We start from the raw sequence: 16,945 nt of genomic DNA on the forward strand, positions 1-16,945 counted from the left end.
CCCAAAACCCCAAGAACTACATCCCTTTTCTACCTCTATCTTCACCCTGTGGGCCTGGCTTGTGAAACTCACATTGTCAAATCTTCACTGACATACTCTTGTTTTTGTTTTGTTTTTGTTTTTGTTTTTTTGTCGGTCATGGGGCTTGAACTCTGGGCGTGGGTGCTGTCCCTCATCTCTTCAGCTCAAGGTTAGCTCTACCACTTGAGTCACAGCACCACTTCCGGTTTTCTGGTTGTTTATTGAAGATAAGAGTTTCAGGGACTTTCCTGCCTGGGCTGTCATTGAACCAAGAGCCTTAGATTTCAACCTCCCGAGTAACTAGGATTACAGGCATAAGCCACCAGCGCCTGGCTGGTGTTTCTAATAATGACAGGTAAATGCAGAAGTGATCCCCACTTGTTCCTTAGTTTTATTGTAGCTCAGTGGTAAAGCATGTGCATAGCATGTGTGAAGACTTAGGCTTTATCCTTAGCACCACACAAAACAAAAAGATCAAATTCATTTCCCTTTTTATTCTTTTAGGAGCATAGTGAAAAAAAGCAGCGGGTAAGATTCCAGCTTGAGATCTCTAGCAATCCTGAGGAGCAGCGCAGCAGCATATTGCATCTTCAGGAGGCTGTAAGGCAGCATGTAGCCCAGATTCGGCACCTGGAGAAGCAGATGTATTCTATCATGAAGGTATTTTCCCAAGTAGTCTGAGAATAGAGAGGTCTCCTATGACAAAGGAAATCTCTTCTTAATTTCTTCTCTCTTGGTTTCCTAGTCTTTGCAGGATGACAGCAAGAATGAGAACCTACTTGATCTGAATCAGAAGCTTCAGTTGCAGCTAAACCAGGAGAAGGCCAATCTACAGCTAGAAAGTGAAGAGCTTAATATCTTGATCAGGTGCTCCAGCAGTCTTTGCCCTTTTCCACTGACCCAGCTAAACATGTTTCCTCATTCTTACCCATATTCTGATAGTCTTTGAATCTAATGTGAATTATCAAAGGCCATTGGGTAGATTTTGGCATCTCTTTTTTTTTTTTGCCAGTTGTGGGGCCTGAATTCTGGGCCTGAGCACTGTCCCTCAGCTCTTTTTTTTTTTTTTGGTCAGTCATGGAGCTTGAACTCTGGGCCTGAGCGCTGTCCCTGTGCTTTTCAGCTCAAGGCAAGTGCTCTACCTCTTGAGCCACTTTCAGTTTTTGAGTGGTTTTTTGGAGATAAGAGTCTCATGGGCGGGGCTAGGAAGGTGGCTCAGTGGTAGAGCACTTGCCTTGCATGCCTGAGGCCCTGGGTTCGATTCCTCAGCACCACATAAGCAAAAAGAAAAAAGACGGAAGTGGCGCTGTGGCTCAAGTGGTAGAGCACTAGCCTTGAGCTGAAGAGCTGAGGGACAGCGCCCAGGCCCAGAGTTCAGGCCCCACGACTGGACCCCCCCCCCCCCCCCCCAAAAAAAAAAAAAAAAAGAGTCTCACGGGCTTTCCTGCCTAGGCTGGCTTTGAACCGAGATCCTCAGATCTCAGCCTCCTGAGTAGCTAGGATTACAGGTGTGAGCCACCAACGCCTGGTTCCCTCAGCTCTTCAGCTCCAGGCTAGCGCTCTACCACTTGAGCCACAGTGCCACTTCCGGCTTTTTGTGCTTATGTGGTGCTGAGGAATCAAACCCAGGGTCTCATGCATGCAAAACAAGCACCATACCACTGAGCCACTTTCCCAGCCCCTGGCGTTCTTTTTTTAAAGATGGAATTTTTGTTTTGTTTTGTTTTTGGCCAGCCCTGGGGTTTGAACTTAGGGCCTGAGTACCATCCTTGAGCTTCTTTTGCTAAAGGCTAGCACCCTCCAACTTGAGCCACAATGCCACTTCCAGATTTTTCTGTTTATGTGGTACTGAAGGATCAAACCCAGGGCTTCTTGCAAGCTCGGCAAGCACTCTACCACTAAGCTACATTCCCAACCCCTAAATGATGGAATTTGTGTTCCTATAATCCAGGGTGTCAGAAACAATCCAAATTTTAAAGAAATATAGTGACTGGTTAACCTAGAATAGGTTTATGACTAGCTAACTTAGAATAGGTTCATTTCTAGATTTACTGTCCACCTCCATTTTTGTTGTTAGGGCTTGAACTGTGGGCCTGGGTAGTGTCTCTCAGCTCTTCAGCTCAAGGCTAGCACTCTGCCACTTGAGCCATAACACCACTTCCCATTTTCTGGTGGTTTATTGGAGTAAGATTCTCACAGACTTTCCTGCTCGGGCTGGCTTTGAACTGTGATCCTCAGATTCAGTCTCCTGAGTAGCTAGGATTACAGGCATGAGCCACCAGCGCCTGGCTTTCCCTGAGCACTTTTGATCAAGGCTGGCATTCTACCACTTAGCGCAGCGTCACTTCCAGTTTTCTGATGGCTAATTGGAGATAAGAGTCTCATGGTCTCTCCTGCCTGTACTGGCTTTGAATCTCATATTTCAGCCTCTGAGTAGCTAAGATTACGGGTGTGAGCCACCAGTAACCTATTTTAAATGCCTCTATTGTAAATGCTGTTTTCCTTATTGGATTTGGCATTCATATGTACTTACAGGTGTTTTAAGGATTTCCAGTTACAGCGGGCCAACAAGATGGAGCTGCGAAAGCAGCAAGAAGATGTGAGTGTAGTCCGTCGTACTGAGTTTTACTTTGCTCAGGCACGTTGGCGCCTGACAGAGGAAGATGGACAATTGGGAATTGCTGAACTAGAGCTGCAGAGGTTCCTGTACAGTAAGGTATCTGGGATGTACAGTCACACAAAGAAAATTGTATTGAGGGGCTGGGAAGGTGGCTCAGTGGTAGAGTGCTTGTCTTGCATGCATGAGGCCCTGGGTTTGATTCCTCAGCATCACATAAGCAGAAAAAGCCGGAAGTGGCGCTGTGGCTCAAGCAGTAGAGTGCTAGCCTTGAGCTGAAGAGCTGAGGGACAGCACCCAGGCCCAGTGTTCAGGCCACATGACCAACAAAAAAAAAGGAAAAAAGAAAATTGTATTGAGACGTTGACCTATTTCGGGAAACTAACTCATAAGCAGAAACAAAAAGAGGACGATATTTATGATTATTAATGATGATCAGGATCAGACATATGAGCAGAGACCCCTTAGATACATCTGCTTATAATAAAAAAAAAAATGATACAGATGTAGATGAATTTGAAGACAACTATCTCAGGAGTGTGGCCTGAAGGGAACCAATCTTTCAGATCTACCTTGAAATAGAAAAGTTATTCTCCTGACATTCTACTTCATTGAAATTAGCTACTGAGGGGCTGGGAAGATGGCTCAGTGGTAGAGTGCTTGCCTTGCATGCGTGAGGCCCTGGGTTCGATTCCCCAGCACCACATAAGCAAAAAGAAAAAAAAGCCGAAAGTGGTGCTGTGGCTCAAGTGGTAGAGCGCTAGCCTTGAGCTGAAGAGCTGAGGGACTGCGCCCAGGCCCAGAGTTCAGGCCCCACGAGCAGACCAAAAAAAAAAAAAAAAAGAAATTAGCTACTGATATGGGGGAAAAGCAGCATCATTCTTTACTTCACAAGGAATCTTTGGAAATGAATGAGAACTTTTTTTTGTGTGTGTGTATATGTCCTAGTACTGGGGCTTGAATTTGAGACCGGGGCCCTGTCTCAAAGCTTTTTCACTCAAGGCTGGCACTCTACCAACTTGAGCCACTGCTCTGCTTCCAGTTTTTTGGTGTTTAATTGGAGATAAGAGTGTCTCGGACTTTCTTACTTGGGCTGGCTTTGAATGGGGATCCTCAGATTTCAGCCTCTTGAGTAGTTAGGAGTACATGTGAGAGCTACCAGCTCCTGTCTCAAGAGAATATTTTTAATGTTGGAATAACTACACGTTACTATTAGCATTTAGTGCTTAGCAAGAATGCTGAATTACAGGGTATATTGATTGTATGGGACCAAAAGAGATATCAAAGGTTCAGACTACACACTAGGAGAACCTGAAAATAAACAATGTATGTAGCTGTTACCTAACAAGCTCCTGAGAAAAGTGGAAAGGGGCAAAATCTGTCTTTATAGGTGAATAAGTCTGATGATACAGCAGAACATCTTCTGGAGTTGGGCTGGTTCACTATGAACAACCTCCTTCCTAATGCTGTCTATAAGGCAAGTCTTATTTGTGTTGTTGTTTTTTTAACTTTCTTTCTTTTTTTGTCAGTCGTGGGGCTTGAACTCTGGGCTTGTGCGCTGTCCCTGTGTTCTTCAGCTCAAGACAAATGCTCTACCGCTTAAGCCACAGTGCCATTTCTGGTTTTCTAGTGGTTTATTGGAGATAAGAGTCTCACAGACTTTCCTGCCTGGGTTGGCTTTGAACTGTGGTCCTCAGATCTCAGCCTCCTGAGTAGCTAGGATTACAGGCGTGAGCCACTGGTGCCCGGCTTAACTTCCTTTCTTTTGTTGCTAGGATTAAACAGCCTTGTTATGTGCTAGACAGGCACTCTTTATAACTGAGCTATATATAGCAAGTCTTATTTCCCCATTCCTAGCCTGATCATATGCTTCTCAGTAAAGGGCATTTATAATGATCCTTTCACATAAATCTGCTACAGGAAACAATGTGATCTGAGATGGTGAAAGCCTGCTCAGTTTAGGAAGGCCATTGCCCTTCCTTTCCCTTTCTAGATTTGTGGGCTAATTAATAGGTGATTAGTAGATTGATATTTCTGGAGGACATTCAATCTGGCTATTGTTCACTCTATCCTACAGGTAGTCTTGCGCCCCCAGAGTTCCTGCCAGTCTGGACGACAGCTAGCCCTCCGCCTCTTCAGCAAAGTCCGTCCCCCTGTTGGAGGTATCTCTGTTAAGGAACACTTTGAGGTTAGTAAATAGTCCCTTGAAATCCCAGGATCAAAGGGTATTCCAGAGCTAGCAGTATGTGCCATGTTACTTAGGGGAAGGAAACTGAGTGATCGTGTCTGAACTTCAGTACTTCTTCAACCCTTTCAACCTTTAGGTAAATGTGGTGCCTCTCACCATCCAGCTGACACACCAGTTTTTCCATAGAATGATGGGCTTTTTCTTTCCTGGCCGAAGTGTGGAAGATGATGAAGTTGGTGATGAAGAGGATAAATCCAAACTAGTGACAACTGGTGAGACGATTTATGGTAGAGTGCCAGAAAAATAAGGTGGCAGCCCAAGACAACTGAGGCTTCAGATAGAGGATAACAGTTGGTATGTTTGCTTTTTCATAGGAATACCGGTGGTGAAGCCTCGGCAGCTGATAGCAACAGATGATGCAGTACCACTGGGCCCTGGGAAGGGTGTGGCACAGGGCTTAACTCGAAGTTCTGGGGTCAGAAGGTCATTTCGGAAATCACCTGAGGTATCTCACATGACTCTGATGATTAAAAAAGAGAGAGAGAGAGAATCCAGTGTGGTGGCATGACTTGACTAATCCCAGGCATGAGAGGCTGAAGTAAGATCATGAGTTTGAGGTCACCTTCTGCTGCATAGTAAGACCTTGTCTCAGAGAGTGGGGCAGAAGGGTTAGAGAAGGGTCAATCAGTAGACCACCTGCCTAGCAATCCCAGGAGCCTGGGTTTTAAACCCCCATCCCACAAAAAAAAGAAAACAACAATAACAACAAAAAAAAAAGGGGCTGGGTGCTGGTGGCTCACGCCTATAACCCTAGCTACTCGGGAGGCTGAGATCTGAGGGTCGCAGTTCAGAGCCAGCCCAGGCAAGAAAGTCTGTGAGACTCTTATCTCCATTTAACCACCACAAAACTAGAAGTGGTGCTGTGGCTCAAGTGGTACAGTGCTAGTTTTGAGCTGAAGAGCTGAGGGACAGGCTCCAGCCCAGAGTTAAGCCCCACAGCCAACAACAACAAAAAACTAGTAAAATAAAACATATACATAAACACTTCAGTGGGTTTTGTTGCTGGTTTTTGTTTGTTTTGTTTTGTTTTTTACCAGTACAGAATCTTGAACTTACTTAGCTTGTTTACTTGGCTATTACTTTATCACTTGAGCCATGTCTTTTTGTGTGTGTGTGGGGGGGGGGGGGGGGGGTGTCCGGTCGTGGGGCCTGAACTCTGGGCCTGGACGCTGTCACTCAGCTCTTCAGCTCAAGGCTAGCAGTCTACCACTTGAGCCACAGCGCCACTTCCGGCTTTTTTCTTTTTGTTTATGTGGTGCTGAGAAATCGAACCCAGGGCCTCATGCATGCAAGGCAAGCGCTCTACCACTGAGCCACCTTCCCAGCCCTGAGCTGAGCCATGTCTTTAGCACAACTTTTTGCTGGTTGTATGGGGAGATGGAATCTCTTAGACTTTTCTGTTTAGCTGGCTATAAACCACAGTCTTCAGGATCTCAGCCTCTAAAAAGCTAGGATTATAGGCATGAGCCTTTGGTGAATGCTTCACTTTTTTCTGTTAGTTATGGGGTTTGAACTCAGGGCCTGGATGCTGTCCTTGAGTTCTTTTGCTCAAGGCTAGTGCTATACCACTTTAAACCATAGCTCCACTTCTTTTTTTGGTGATTAGTTGGAGATAAGAGTCTCACAGACTTTCTCCTGCCCAGGCTGACTTTGAATTGTGATCTTCAGATCTCAGCTTCCTGAGTGATTAAGATTACGGGCAGGAGCCACTGGTGCCTGACTACCTTTTTATTTTTTAAAGGGAGAATTGTGAGAGTTTCAATTGAGTCTTTTTCCTTTGAGTCTTCTCCAGGGGTGAGAGGTCGATATTTAGGGTCCTGTGTTTTTTCTGATGGTGTTAAGGCTTCATACTCTTTTCATGCCTTTTTAGCACCCTGTGGATGATATTGACAAGATGAAAGAGCGAGCTGCTATGAATAACTCCTTCATTTACATAAAGATTCCACAGGTCCCACTGTGTGTCAGCTATAAGGTATGTGTTTCCCCAGTACTTCCTAGAACAGGGTGGGAAAGGAAGCAGGTAATATCATCAGAGATTACAGGCAGAGAGATCCAGTTTCTCATTGTAAAGCTGGGCCATGAATTATCAATCTGCTGCCATTCCTTCTGTAGGAGTCAGCATCATTACCAGACTAAGAGGCTATCAAAACCAGTATGTTAAGTTTCTATTCAGGATTTAAACTCAAGTACAGGCTAAGACTCAAAATAGCAACTGATGGGCTGGGAAGATGGCTCAGTGGTAGAGTGCTTGCCTTGCATGCATGAGGCCCTGGATTCGATTCCTCAGCACCACATAAGCAAAAATGAAAAAAGCTGGAAGTGGCGCTGTGGCTCAAGTGGTAGAGCGCTAGCCTTGAGCTGAAGAGCTAAAGGGACAGTGCCCAGGCCCAGAGTTCAGGCCCCACAACTGGACCAAAAAAAAAAAAAAAAAATAGCAATTGATATATTTTGGTTTCTCTCTTTTTCCCTCTCTTCCTCACAGGGTGAGAAGAACAGTGTGGATTGGGGTGACCTTAACCTGGTGCTGCCCTGTCTGGAATACCATAACAACACATGGACATGGCTAGACTTTGCCATGGCTGTCAAAAGGGATAGCAGAAAAGCTCTGGTTGCCCAGGTATTCCCTTAGGCCTCATAGCTGTCTGATTAGGAGCTAGCAAGCAAGATCTACTCTGGAATTTTTTTAATTTTACTTATTTATTTTTTTTGGTGGATCGTGGGGCTTGAACTCTGGGCTTGGGTGCTGTCCCTGAACTCTTCAGCTCAAGGCGAGAGCTCTACCACTTGAGCCACAGCCCAACTTCTGGTTTTCTGGTTGTTACCTGAAGATAAGAGTGTCACATACTTTCCTGCCTGGGCTGGCTTTCAACCTCAATCCTCAGATCTCAGCCTCCTGAGTAGCTAGGATTACAGGTGCAAGCCACCTATGCCCAGCTTACTCTGGAATTTGTTCTAGGGTCTTGACTGCTTTGGAAAGGGACAAGTGAATGTTGCTAACTACCATTAATTTTAGGGAATACAATCTGCTACAACTTCCTATTTAGCATGGGTTCTAATTAGACTATAAGCTTCATGGAAGCAGAACACATTTTGTAATTTAAATTTGCCTCATGTACCTTGAGTTTAATAAATTCTTGTTGAGGTCATTTACTTTGAATTATTCTGCTTATCACTGTAATATTTACCTCTTGATCCTTTCCAATTTGACAGGTAATCAAAGAAAAGCTAAGGCTGAAGCCTGCAACAGGGTCTGATGTACGGGGAAGGCTAGAAGCTAAATCAGACCTGAACATGCAACAACAAGAAGAAGAGGAGAAAGCTCGCCTCCTCATTGGTTTAAGTGTGGGTGACAAGAACCATGGCAAGAAGTCCATCTTTGGCAGGCGCAAATGATCTGGCAATCCAAGTGACTGCAGTACAGGATCCGGGATCTGACTCCAGGGACTTTTGGGGTGGAAAAGGCTTCCCTTTATCCACCAGGACTTGTGGGAGGTTGGAACCCATGGGGTACTATAAAGACAGGCACTGTTCTTTAGCAGGTGGCCTGTTCCCTGAAGGGCATGGTGGACCGTAATACTGAGTTCCATCTGATGTGGGTCACACCCAGGGCCAGAGAGGCAACACAGCAACCAGACCAGGGATTGGGCCCAGGGGCTAGGCTCCTGCTCAGGACAACTGAAGGGGGGGGGGGAATAATTCTGATTAAGTGCGATAAATTTTTATAAAAGACATATATATATAAATAAATATATATATATATATTTCTAAGTGTAAGGAAGCTGAGGGGAGGGAACTTGATCTCTGTCTCACTCCACTGCCTTGGATGATAGTGGTATTTTAGTGTTCAGAGGGAATACCCAATCTATATGCTCACTTGGGAGGATGATAGTAGGAGCCAGGGCTGGCCATGGGTGCCCTACTCTTCCCCCTGGGGTATGCCCTGGAGAATGGCAAAAACATAAACAAAAAATACCCAAAAGATAAGATTTAAAGAGGAAAAAAAATATTTTAAATTTTATGCTGGTTTGGTTTTCTTTCTTTTTTTAAAATTATGTTGAGTACGTGTGTTCAGCCTATGTTTTTCACTCCCCTGCAGCTGTCACTGTGATGAGGGTGGCCTCTTCCTTACTCTTCCTTGATACTAGCCCAGAGCCAATGAGTGTGCATGTCCAAAGAGGCGGGCTCATGTGTAATGCAGCATGCTGGGAGGAATTATGTAACTGGGACAGCAGATTTAACAGAAGGAGAGGAGGCAGAGGCTGGGGATGGGAGCAGTGAGCTGTCGACAGGGGCAACAGACCCGGGTGGCTGTTCCTCACAAGGTAGGCTGTGGGGCTTTAGCAGCAGCCTGTAAGAGAAAAGTGAAGCAAGTATGGGCCTCAGGCCCAGGAAGTACCTTAGGGGCATGTTACTGATACCCAGCCTGGGGGTGGGACTGAGAGGCCACAATGTGAAAGCATTGTAGCCTTGACCTGAGGCATAAGCTTAGGTTCTATCTTTGATCCTGAAGAAAATGCCTAATAATTACTTTCCTAGGGACTCTGAATTATATCTAGGAAATCCAGTTCTACTACAAAGCCAGGAGTGTGGGAATTTTGCCTGGTTCTCAGAATGTACCTCTAGGGGGTGAGACTTGAGAGGAAGGAATGCCTATTAATGTGAGCAGAATTTGGTAGGTTTAGAATGGCTCCTTTGCTTTTCAGCAGAGTGGCAACATCCAGGCTCTCTGGCCCCGAGGCTGGAAGAGCCCCTGGTCTGGTATGGGAATCATCAGGTCAGATCTGGAAGAATTATGGGAACCACTAAGGCACCAATGCCTGTACGTGGAACCCCTACAGCCAGCCCCATTACTAGTAGAGAAGCCCCTCTCTGAATGGCCAGTGCCTCAGTTCATCAACCTCTTTCTGCCGGAATTTCCCATGAGGCCCGTTAGGGGGCAGCAGCAGCTGAAGGTAGGTCATTGGAATCCCTGAGGGGTCCCACTGAGAAAAATAAAACCAGGCTCAAATGTCCTGTTCTCTGTTTCTCTGTACAGATTTTAGGTCTTGTGGCTAAAGGCTCTTTTGGAATTGTCCTGAAAGTACTAGATTCTGCCCAGAAAGCTGTATTTGCAGTGAAGGTAGGGACTTATCTATTTTTCCACATTCTAGTTCCTACTTCCTACTTCTACAGAGATTAGGAGAAATAAATTCAACACCACTATTCTCCTATGAGTGTTCACTCCTCTCCTTTTATAGGTGGTACCCAAGATAAAAGTCCTACAGAGGAATACACTGAGGCAGTGCAAAGAGGAGGTTAGCATCCAGGTATGCCTAGAATACTAGGAAACATGGTGGGAAGAAGTTATAGGAGGGAAAGGCACCTTTCTTCAGCTTTCTTCCTTTTCCTGATTCTACCTGCTTCAGCCTTAGTTTAACACCAAAGTAAATCCTGAGAAATTAGCTATTAGCTAATTCTAATAGTCTTCTCAGAGAAATCCATGTCTCTTATGTTACTTAGTATTATGGTTACAGGATTACCAGACAATCAGTCCCAATTATTGATTCTCCCTGAACTCAGAGGTGAAGCAGCAAGTCAGTTTCTTCACAGCTAGGTCATATCTCATGTCTTGGCTACCTTTATGCTCAATAACCCTATTCTTTCTAACTGCTTGTTTTCTTTGTCCCTAGCGGCAGATCAACCATCCTTTTGTTCACAGCTTGGGGGACAGCTGGCAAGGAAAGCGGCATCTCTTCCTTAGTGAGTGACTGGTCTCTCCTTATCCCCAGACTCCCATCTGCAGTCTCCCCACCTGAGGTTACTTATCTCTTTAGGGCTTATTCTGTCTTTGCTGTTCCCTTTCTCCTAGCACCTCTCTACCCCAAAGGGAGGAATAGTAAGTGGGTATCAGTTTGGGGAGGAGGCCTATGATGCCTTGAAGCCCAGGCATTATAGCACCCAAACATTACCTAGACTTCTGGTCCTTTGCAGTGTGTAGGTACTGCAGCACAGATCTGTACTCCCTGTGGTCTGCTGTTGGCTGCTTGCCTGAGGCCTCTGTCCGTCTCTTTGCAGCTGAGCTGATCCTAGTGCTGTGTAAGTGAAACAGTGATAGAGGGGAGAAATTAAGTTGTGGGGAGGAGAGAAGGGAATTGATATTCACCCTGGAAGTCACAGAATATGATTAGTAATGGGATCGGGGTTTCCAAGAAAAGTAGTGGACAAGAGAGTTTTCAGCGTACCTTTTGCTTGCTGTTATTCACAGGCTATCTCCATGACTTGGGCATTGTCCATCGAGATGTGAAGGTAGGGCTAAGTGTTTTTTCCTTAGTTTGAGGAGGGGCCTCAGTAAGTTCTAACAAGTCCAAGGAGGTAGGTAGGGAGTTGAGAACTGTTGGTCTTGGGGATCACCTGTGGAGGCTAATGATTTGAGTCAGAGCCCTCCAAGTATTAAATGCTGAGTAAGGTACCTTGTCCATTTGGTGGGTATACATGGATGAAAGAATTGAGAAGGGCTGGGAATGTGGCTTAGTGGTAGAGTGCTTGCCTAGTGTGCATGAAGATCTAGGTTCGATTCCTCAGTACCACATACACAGAAAAGGTCAGAAGAGGCACTGTGGCTCAAGTGGTAAAGTGCAAGCCTTGAGCAAAAAAAGCCCAGGCTCTGAGTTCAAGTCCCAGGACTGACAAAAAAAAAAAGAAGAATTTCTTACCGGTAATCTTTCAGATGGAGAATATTCTTCTGGATGAACGAGGTAAGGTTACTTCCATTAGGAAATAAAAAATCATAATTAAGACATGGAATAAAGAGGTACTATCACCTTTATCTTCTTTTATAGGCCATCTGAAACTGACAGACTTTGGTCTGTCTCGCCACCTGTCCCAGGGAGCCCGAGCCTATACTATCTGTGGCACTCTTCAATACATGGGTGAGAGTGGCTAAAAGCTGGTGGATAAACATTGGAGTGGAGGATATAGTCAAAGGATGTCAATGACAAGTATCTTTCAAATCCCTAGCCCCAGAGGTGCTGAGTGGTGGGCCTTACAACCATGCTGCTGATTGGTGGTCCCTGGGTATCTTACTTTTCTCTCTGGCAACTGGAAAGGTGAGAGAATGGTAGTGCTATTCATCAGAGAAGAGAGCTTTGCTCTCTGTTGGGAAGAAAGAAGACCGTAGAGTCTCTTTATCATCTATATCTTTAACTCAGTTCCCAGTGGCAGCAGAGAGAGATCATGTGGCCATGTTGGCAAGTGTGACCCACTCTGACTCTGAGATTCCAGCTTCTCTTAATCAGGAGCTCTCACTCCTGCTCCATGAGGTAAGGGTGAACACTACTTTTCATCTTGACTACCAAACCACGTATTCATTCTCTCTCTCTCCCTCTCCCTCTCTCCACCCCCATATATTCTCTCTCTCTTTCCCTCCTCTCCTTATCATTGAAGTGGTATTTCCTTATCCCTCTGACTGATTTTTTTGTTTGAGGGGAGGGAGTATGATTCAACTTGAGCATTTATTTGCCTTCTCAGCAGCACTTTTGACTTAATTTCTGAATTTCTGGTGTCCCAAATGTCTTCCTCATCTAAAAAGATAGATCTGCTTCCAAAAGAGTGTACCAGTGCTACAGGTTATTATTTTTTTTCTTTCTTTTTTCTTTTTTTTTTGCCAGTTCTGGGGCTTGAACTCAAAGCCTGGGTGCTGTCCCTGAGCTTCTTTTGTTCAAGGCTAGCACTCTGCCACTTAAGCCACAGCATCACTTCTGGCTTTTCTGTTTATGTGGTACTAAGGAATCGAACCCTGGGCTTCATGCATGCAAGGCAACACTCTATCACTAAGCCACATTCCCAGCCCGTTTGTTTTTTTTTTTTTTTTTTGGGGGGGGGGTGCCAGTCCTGGGGCTTGAACTCAAAGCCTGGGCACTGTCCCTGTGCTTGTCTTGCTCAAGGCTAGCACTCTACCACTTGAGCCACAGCACTACTTCTGGCTTTTTCTGTTTATGTGGTACCTGGGAACTGAACCCAGGGCTTCATGCATGCTAGGCAAGTACTCTACCACTAAATCACATTCCCAGCCCCAGTACTGCAGTTTTACAGTATGAAAATATACAAACAGATCCTTTGTGCCCAACTTGTGTTCCAAATCAGCCTCAATTTCTCCTTTTACATTTTTTTTTTTTTTTCAGTTATGGGGCTTGAACTCTGGGCTTGGGAGCTATACCTGTGCTCTTCAGCTCAAGGTGAGTGCTCTACTGCTTGAGCCACAGTGCCACTTCCAGTTTTCTGGTGGTTTATTGGAGATAAGAGTTTCACTGACTTTCTTGCCCAGGCTGGCTTTGAACCATGATCCTCAGATCTTAGCCTCCTCAGTAGCTAGGATTACAGGTGTGAGCTACCAGCGCCCGCCTTACATATCTTTCTTAGGATTTTTTTTTTCCCTGACCTTCACAGGCCCATGAACTTCTCTGTCCTTGTCATATTCTTTGTTTAAACTTATTCCTTATACTGGTCTTTCATCCTTCATACTCTATTTCCCTTCAGCTCTTATGCCAGAACCCCCTCCACCGTCTGCGCCATCTACATCACTTCCAAGTCCACCCTTTCTTTAGGGGTGTGGCATTTGACCCAGAGCTCCTACAGAAGCAGCCAGTGAACTTTGTCATGGAGTCTCAAATTACTCAGCCCAGTGCATTGGAGTCGATGCCCTTCCAGGACTTTGACTGTGATCTGGAATCCTTCATGGTCCACTCCCATTTCCTCTCTACTGTAGATTGAGGCCTAGGTGAGGCCTGAGGATCTCCACTGCCAACCCTGTACCGTCATCTTGATAATCCAGTTTTCACTTTGTAGCCTCTTACTCTTTGTTATCTTAGGTGTTAGATTAGAGTTTACAGCTTTAGCATCCTACTATTGTCAATCACAACTTTTCAGTTCATCTCTGATCAGCGTGGTGACTTTGCTTCATTTTTCCAGTGCTCTTACCCTTACCCTGACAACCCAGGGCTGCTTCTGCCTTTTCCTTTCCTTGGTTCTTTGCCAGGTTTCTTTTCTTTTTTTAATTTCTTTTTTCTTTTTTTTTTTGTGCTAGTACTAGGGCATGAACTCAGGGCCTGAGCACTGTCCCTAGCTTTTTCATTCAAGGCTTGTGCTCTTAAGCCACAGCTCCATTTCTGGCTTTTTGGTAATTAATTGGAAATAAGAATCTTATGAGGGCTGGTAAGGTGGCTCAGTGGTAGAGCGCTTGCCTTGCATGCCTGAGGCCCTGGATTCGATTCCTCAGCACCACATAATCAGAAGAAAAAAAAAGCCGGAAGTGGCGCTGTGGCTCAAGTGGTAGAGTGCTAGCCTTGAGCTGAAGAGCTGAGGGACAGAGCCCAGGCCCAGAGTTCAAACACCACTACTGGACCAAAAAAAAAAAAAGAATCTTATTAATTTTTCTGCCTGGGCTGTCTTTGAACCATGACTCTCAGATCTCAGCCTCCTGAATAGTTAAGGTTATAGGTGTGAGCCTGTGCACCTAGCTTGCCATATTTCTTTTCTTGGGTAGTAATGACACTTCATGGGTTATTAAGGTACTACTTGTTTCATAGAGCAGAAAAAATGAGAATGTTTTCAAAGATCTCAAAAACTGGGAGTTATGAATATGCAGCTAAAAAACATCTAGGGGTTTGAGGTCAATCTTAAATAAATTTAATTTTTTTTGGAGGTGTCATGGGTCTTGAACTCTGAGCCTGAGTGCCGTCCCTCAGCTCTAGTGCCACTTCCATTTTTCTAGTGGAGAGAAGAGTCTCATAGTCATTCCTGACCGGGCTGGTTTTTAACCGTAATCCTCAGATCTTAGTCTCCTGAGTAGCTAGGATTCCTGACCGGGCTGGTTTTGAACCGTAATCCTCAGATCTTAGTCTAAGATCTGAGTAGCTAAGATTACAGAGATGAGCCACTGGTGCCGGCAGTAGTTTTCTAATTTTTAAAACTTAAATTTGTTAGCAGGATGCTGGTGGCTCACACCTGTAATCCTAGCTACTCAGGAGGCTGAGATCTGAGGATTCCAGTTCAAAGGCAGCCCAGGCAGGAATGTCAGTGAGATTCTTATCTCCAGTTAACCACTAGAAAACTGGAAGTAGGGGGGGAGGATGGAAAGGGATGGGAAGGGGAAACAAAGGAGGAGGCTACAATGCTTGATAAGAAATGTACTCATTATCTTGCCCATGTAATTGTAACCCCTCTGTACAATATTTTCACAATTTAAAAAAAAAAACAACTGGAAGTGGCACTGTGGTTGAAGTCATAGAGCACTGGCCTTGAGCTGAAGAGCTCAGGGACAGTGCCCAACCCCAGAGTTCAAGCACCACAACCAACAACAACAAAAATTTAAAAACTAATCCAATAGCTTAACGTAAGGAAGAAAATAGAGACTGAAACATGGGTGGCTTAAATAGTTTCTCTAGGAGTAATTGGAATAGCTGCCCAAATATTTTTCAAGACGAAACCTCAAAATACAGGATTGTGGCTCATAATTCTAGCTACTCAGGAGGCTCAGATCTGTAGGATCACAGTTCAAAACCAACTCAAGCAGAAAAGTCTGAGAAACGTTCCCAAATAAGCAGCAAAGAGCAGGATGGAGGTATGCCTCAACTGGCAAAGCACCAGCTGAGCAAATGTGATGCCCTGAGTTCAAATTCCAAGACTGTCAAAATAAAAAGACATAGGATTAAATTGATCATTTGACAACCCAGGATTCATATTTTCATAGGCAAATAAAGGGATTGAAAAATCACATTAACAAGATTTAAGGTTAGAGATATATTTCAAGAACCTTATTCTTTTGTAAGGAAAAAAATCTGGACATTCATGTACATTTTGGATCTTTATGATTTCATGTTAATAACGTCAAAAATCCCATTTTCTCTGGTAATTGATGGAAAAATATACTTTAATACTGTCATTTGTGTATGCTTGTGTGTGTGTATGCACACATGTCAATACTAGGGCTTAAATTCAGGGCTTGGGTGTTATCTCTTAGCTTTTATGCTCAAACTGGAAGAGTCTCACTGGCTTTTCTGTCCCAGCTGGCTTTGAATTAGGAACCTTAGATCTCAGCCCCCTAAGTAGCTAGGATTACAGGCATGAGCTACTGGTACCAGGCTCTGCCTTATAATTCTTTAGTTATATCTGATCTCTTCAGGCCCCAAAGAGTCTGGAGAGTCAGACACTGTTGGCCAATACCTGTAATTTTAACTACTCAGGAAGCTGAGATCTGAAGATTGTGGTTCAAAGCCTGCCCTGGCAGAAAAGTCTGTAAGACTAAACTCCAATTAACCACCGAAAAAAAAAAAAAAGGTGACATTTTAACTCAAGTGTTAAAGCACTAGCTCAAGGACAGAGCCCAGGCCCTGAATTCAAGTTCTTGGACCAGCACACCCTTAAAAAGTTTAGAGGGAAGTGGCGCTGTAGCTCAAGTGGTAGAGCGCTCACCTTGAGCTGAAGAGCTGAGGGACAGCGCCCAGGCCCAGAGTTCAAGCCTCATGACCGACCAAAAAAAAAAAAAGTTTAGAGAGCATCTTGTGTAATTCTATTAGTCTGTCTCTGGATTAAGCCAGACTTCTGCTGAATATAATTGGCATTTTATTAGCCTCTGCAGATTTTTTTTTTTTTCACTTAAAAAAATTTCATGACTGGGTCCCAGTGGCTTACGCCTGTAATCCTAGCTACTCAGGAGGCTGAGATCTGAGGATCATGGTTTGAGCCAGTCTGGGTTCCTGTGAGACTCATCTCCACAACTCAAAAATGAAGTGGTGCTGTTGTTCAAGTGGTAGAGAGCTAGTCTTGAGAACAAAAAGGCTCAGGGACAGCACCAAACCCTTAGTTCAGACCCCACAACTGACAAAAACAAAAACAAAAAATTTCATGGATTTCATTTTGATAACCCGTATGAATCTCCAGAAACTTGATATTATAAAAAATGTTTTATCATTGTAGTTCATAATTTCCTATGTAAGGATGCATAGAAGAAATTTTTTCTGGACCCAGTTGTGATTTTCCTGAATACTAAACATTCAACTAAATATTCAATATTTTCCTCTTTA

At 44.5% G+C, this 16,945-nt stretch overlaps 2 protein-coding genes across 2 annotated transcripts in view; both read left to right on the forward strand.

The window, feature by feature from the left end:
- Kiaa0100 (KIAA0100 ortholog) overlaps positions 1–8,904 on the forward strand; it is a 36,248-nt gene extending 27,344 nt beyond the window's left edge. Inside the window, exons 30-39 of the mRNA XM_042692070.1 lie at positions 526–681; positions 767–888; positions 2,557–2,737; positions 4,029–4,115; positions 4,716–4,826; positions 4,963–5,098; positions 5,201–5,331; positions 6,757–6,858; positions 7,369–7,503; positions 8,097–8,904. Of these exons, the coding sequence (XP_042548004.1) occupies positions 526–681; positions 767–888; positions 2,557–2,737; positions 4,029–4,115; positions 4,716–4,826; positions 4,963–5,098; positions 5,201–5,331; positions 6,757–6,858; positions 7,369–7,503; positions 8,097–8,279 (1,344 nt within the window). The 3' untranslated portion in view covers positions 8,280–8,904. The remainder of the gene's footprint in view (positions 1–525; positions 682–766; positions 889–2,556; positions 2,738–4,028; positions 4,116–4,715; positions 4,827–4,962; positions 5,099–5,200; positions 5,332–6,756; positions 6,859–7,368; positions 7,504–8,096) is intronic.
- A 68-nt stretch (positions 8,905–8,972) lies between these two features.
- Positions 8,973–13,881, forward strand: Rskr (ribosomal protein S6 kinase related). The gene is made up of 12 exons (XM_042692092.1): positions 8,973–9,208; positions 9,593–9,838; positions 9,922–10,005; positions 10,124–10,192; positions 10,556–10,625; positions 10,857–10,961; positions 11,131–11,171; positions 11,593–11,620; positions 11,705–11,794; positions 11,883–11,971; positions 12,074–12,184; positions 13,401–13,881. The coding sequence occupies exons 1-12, from the start codon at positions 9,152–9,154 to the stop codon at positions 13,632–13,634; spliced, it is 1,224 nt and encodes a 407-aa protein (XP_042548026.1). The 5' UTR covers positions 8,973–9,151; the 3' UTR covers positions 13,635–13,881.
- The last annotated feature ends 3,064 nt before the right edge of the window (positions 13,882–16,945 follow it).

The sequence above is a fragment of the Dipodomys spectabilis genome, unplaced genomic scaffold (genome assembly GCF_019054845.1).
Source record: "Dipodomys spectabilis isolate Male_0828 unplaced genomic scaffold, ASM1905484v1 ptg000004l, whole genome shotgun sequence".
In the NCBI taxonomy this organism is placed as follows: domain Eukaryota; kingdom Metazoa; phylum Chordata; class Mammalia; order Rodentia; family Heteromyidae; genus Dipodomys; species Dipodomys spectabilis.

Excerpts from the sequence above, each read along its gene's own strand:
- Rskr (XM_042692092.1), top strand. The coding sequence starts at position 9,152 with ATGGGAGCAGTGAGCTGTCGACAGGGGCAACAGACCCGGGTGGCTGTT. Across the intron at positions 10,006-10,123 it reads AAGCTGTATTTGCAGTGAAG|GTGGTACCCAAGATAAAAGT; the intron begins GTAGGGACTTAT and ends CTCCTTTTATAG. Across the intron at positions 11,795-11,882 it reads TGGCACTCTTCAATACATGG|CCCCAGAGGTGCTGAGTGGT; the intron begins GTGAGAGTGGCT and ends TCAAATCCCTAG.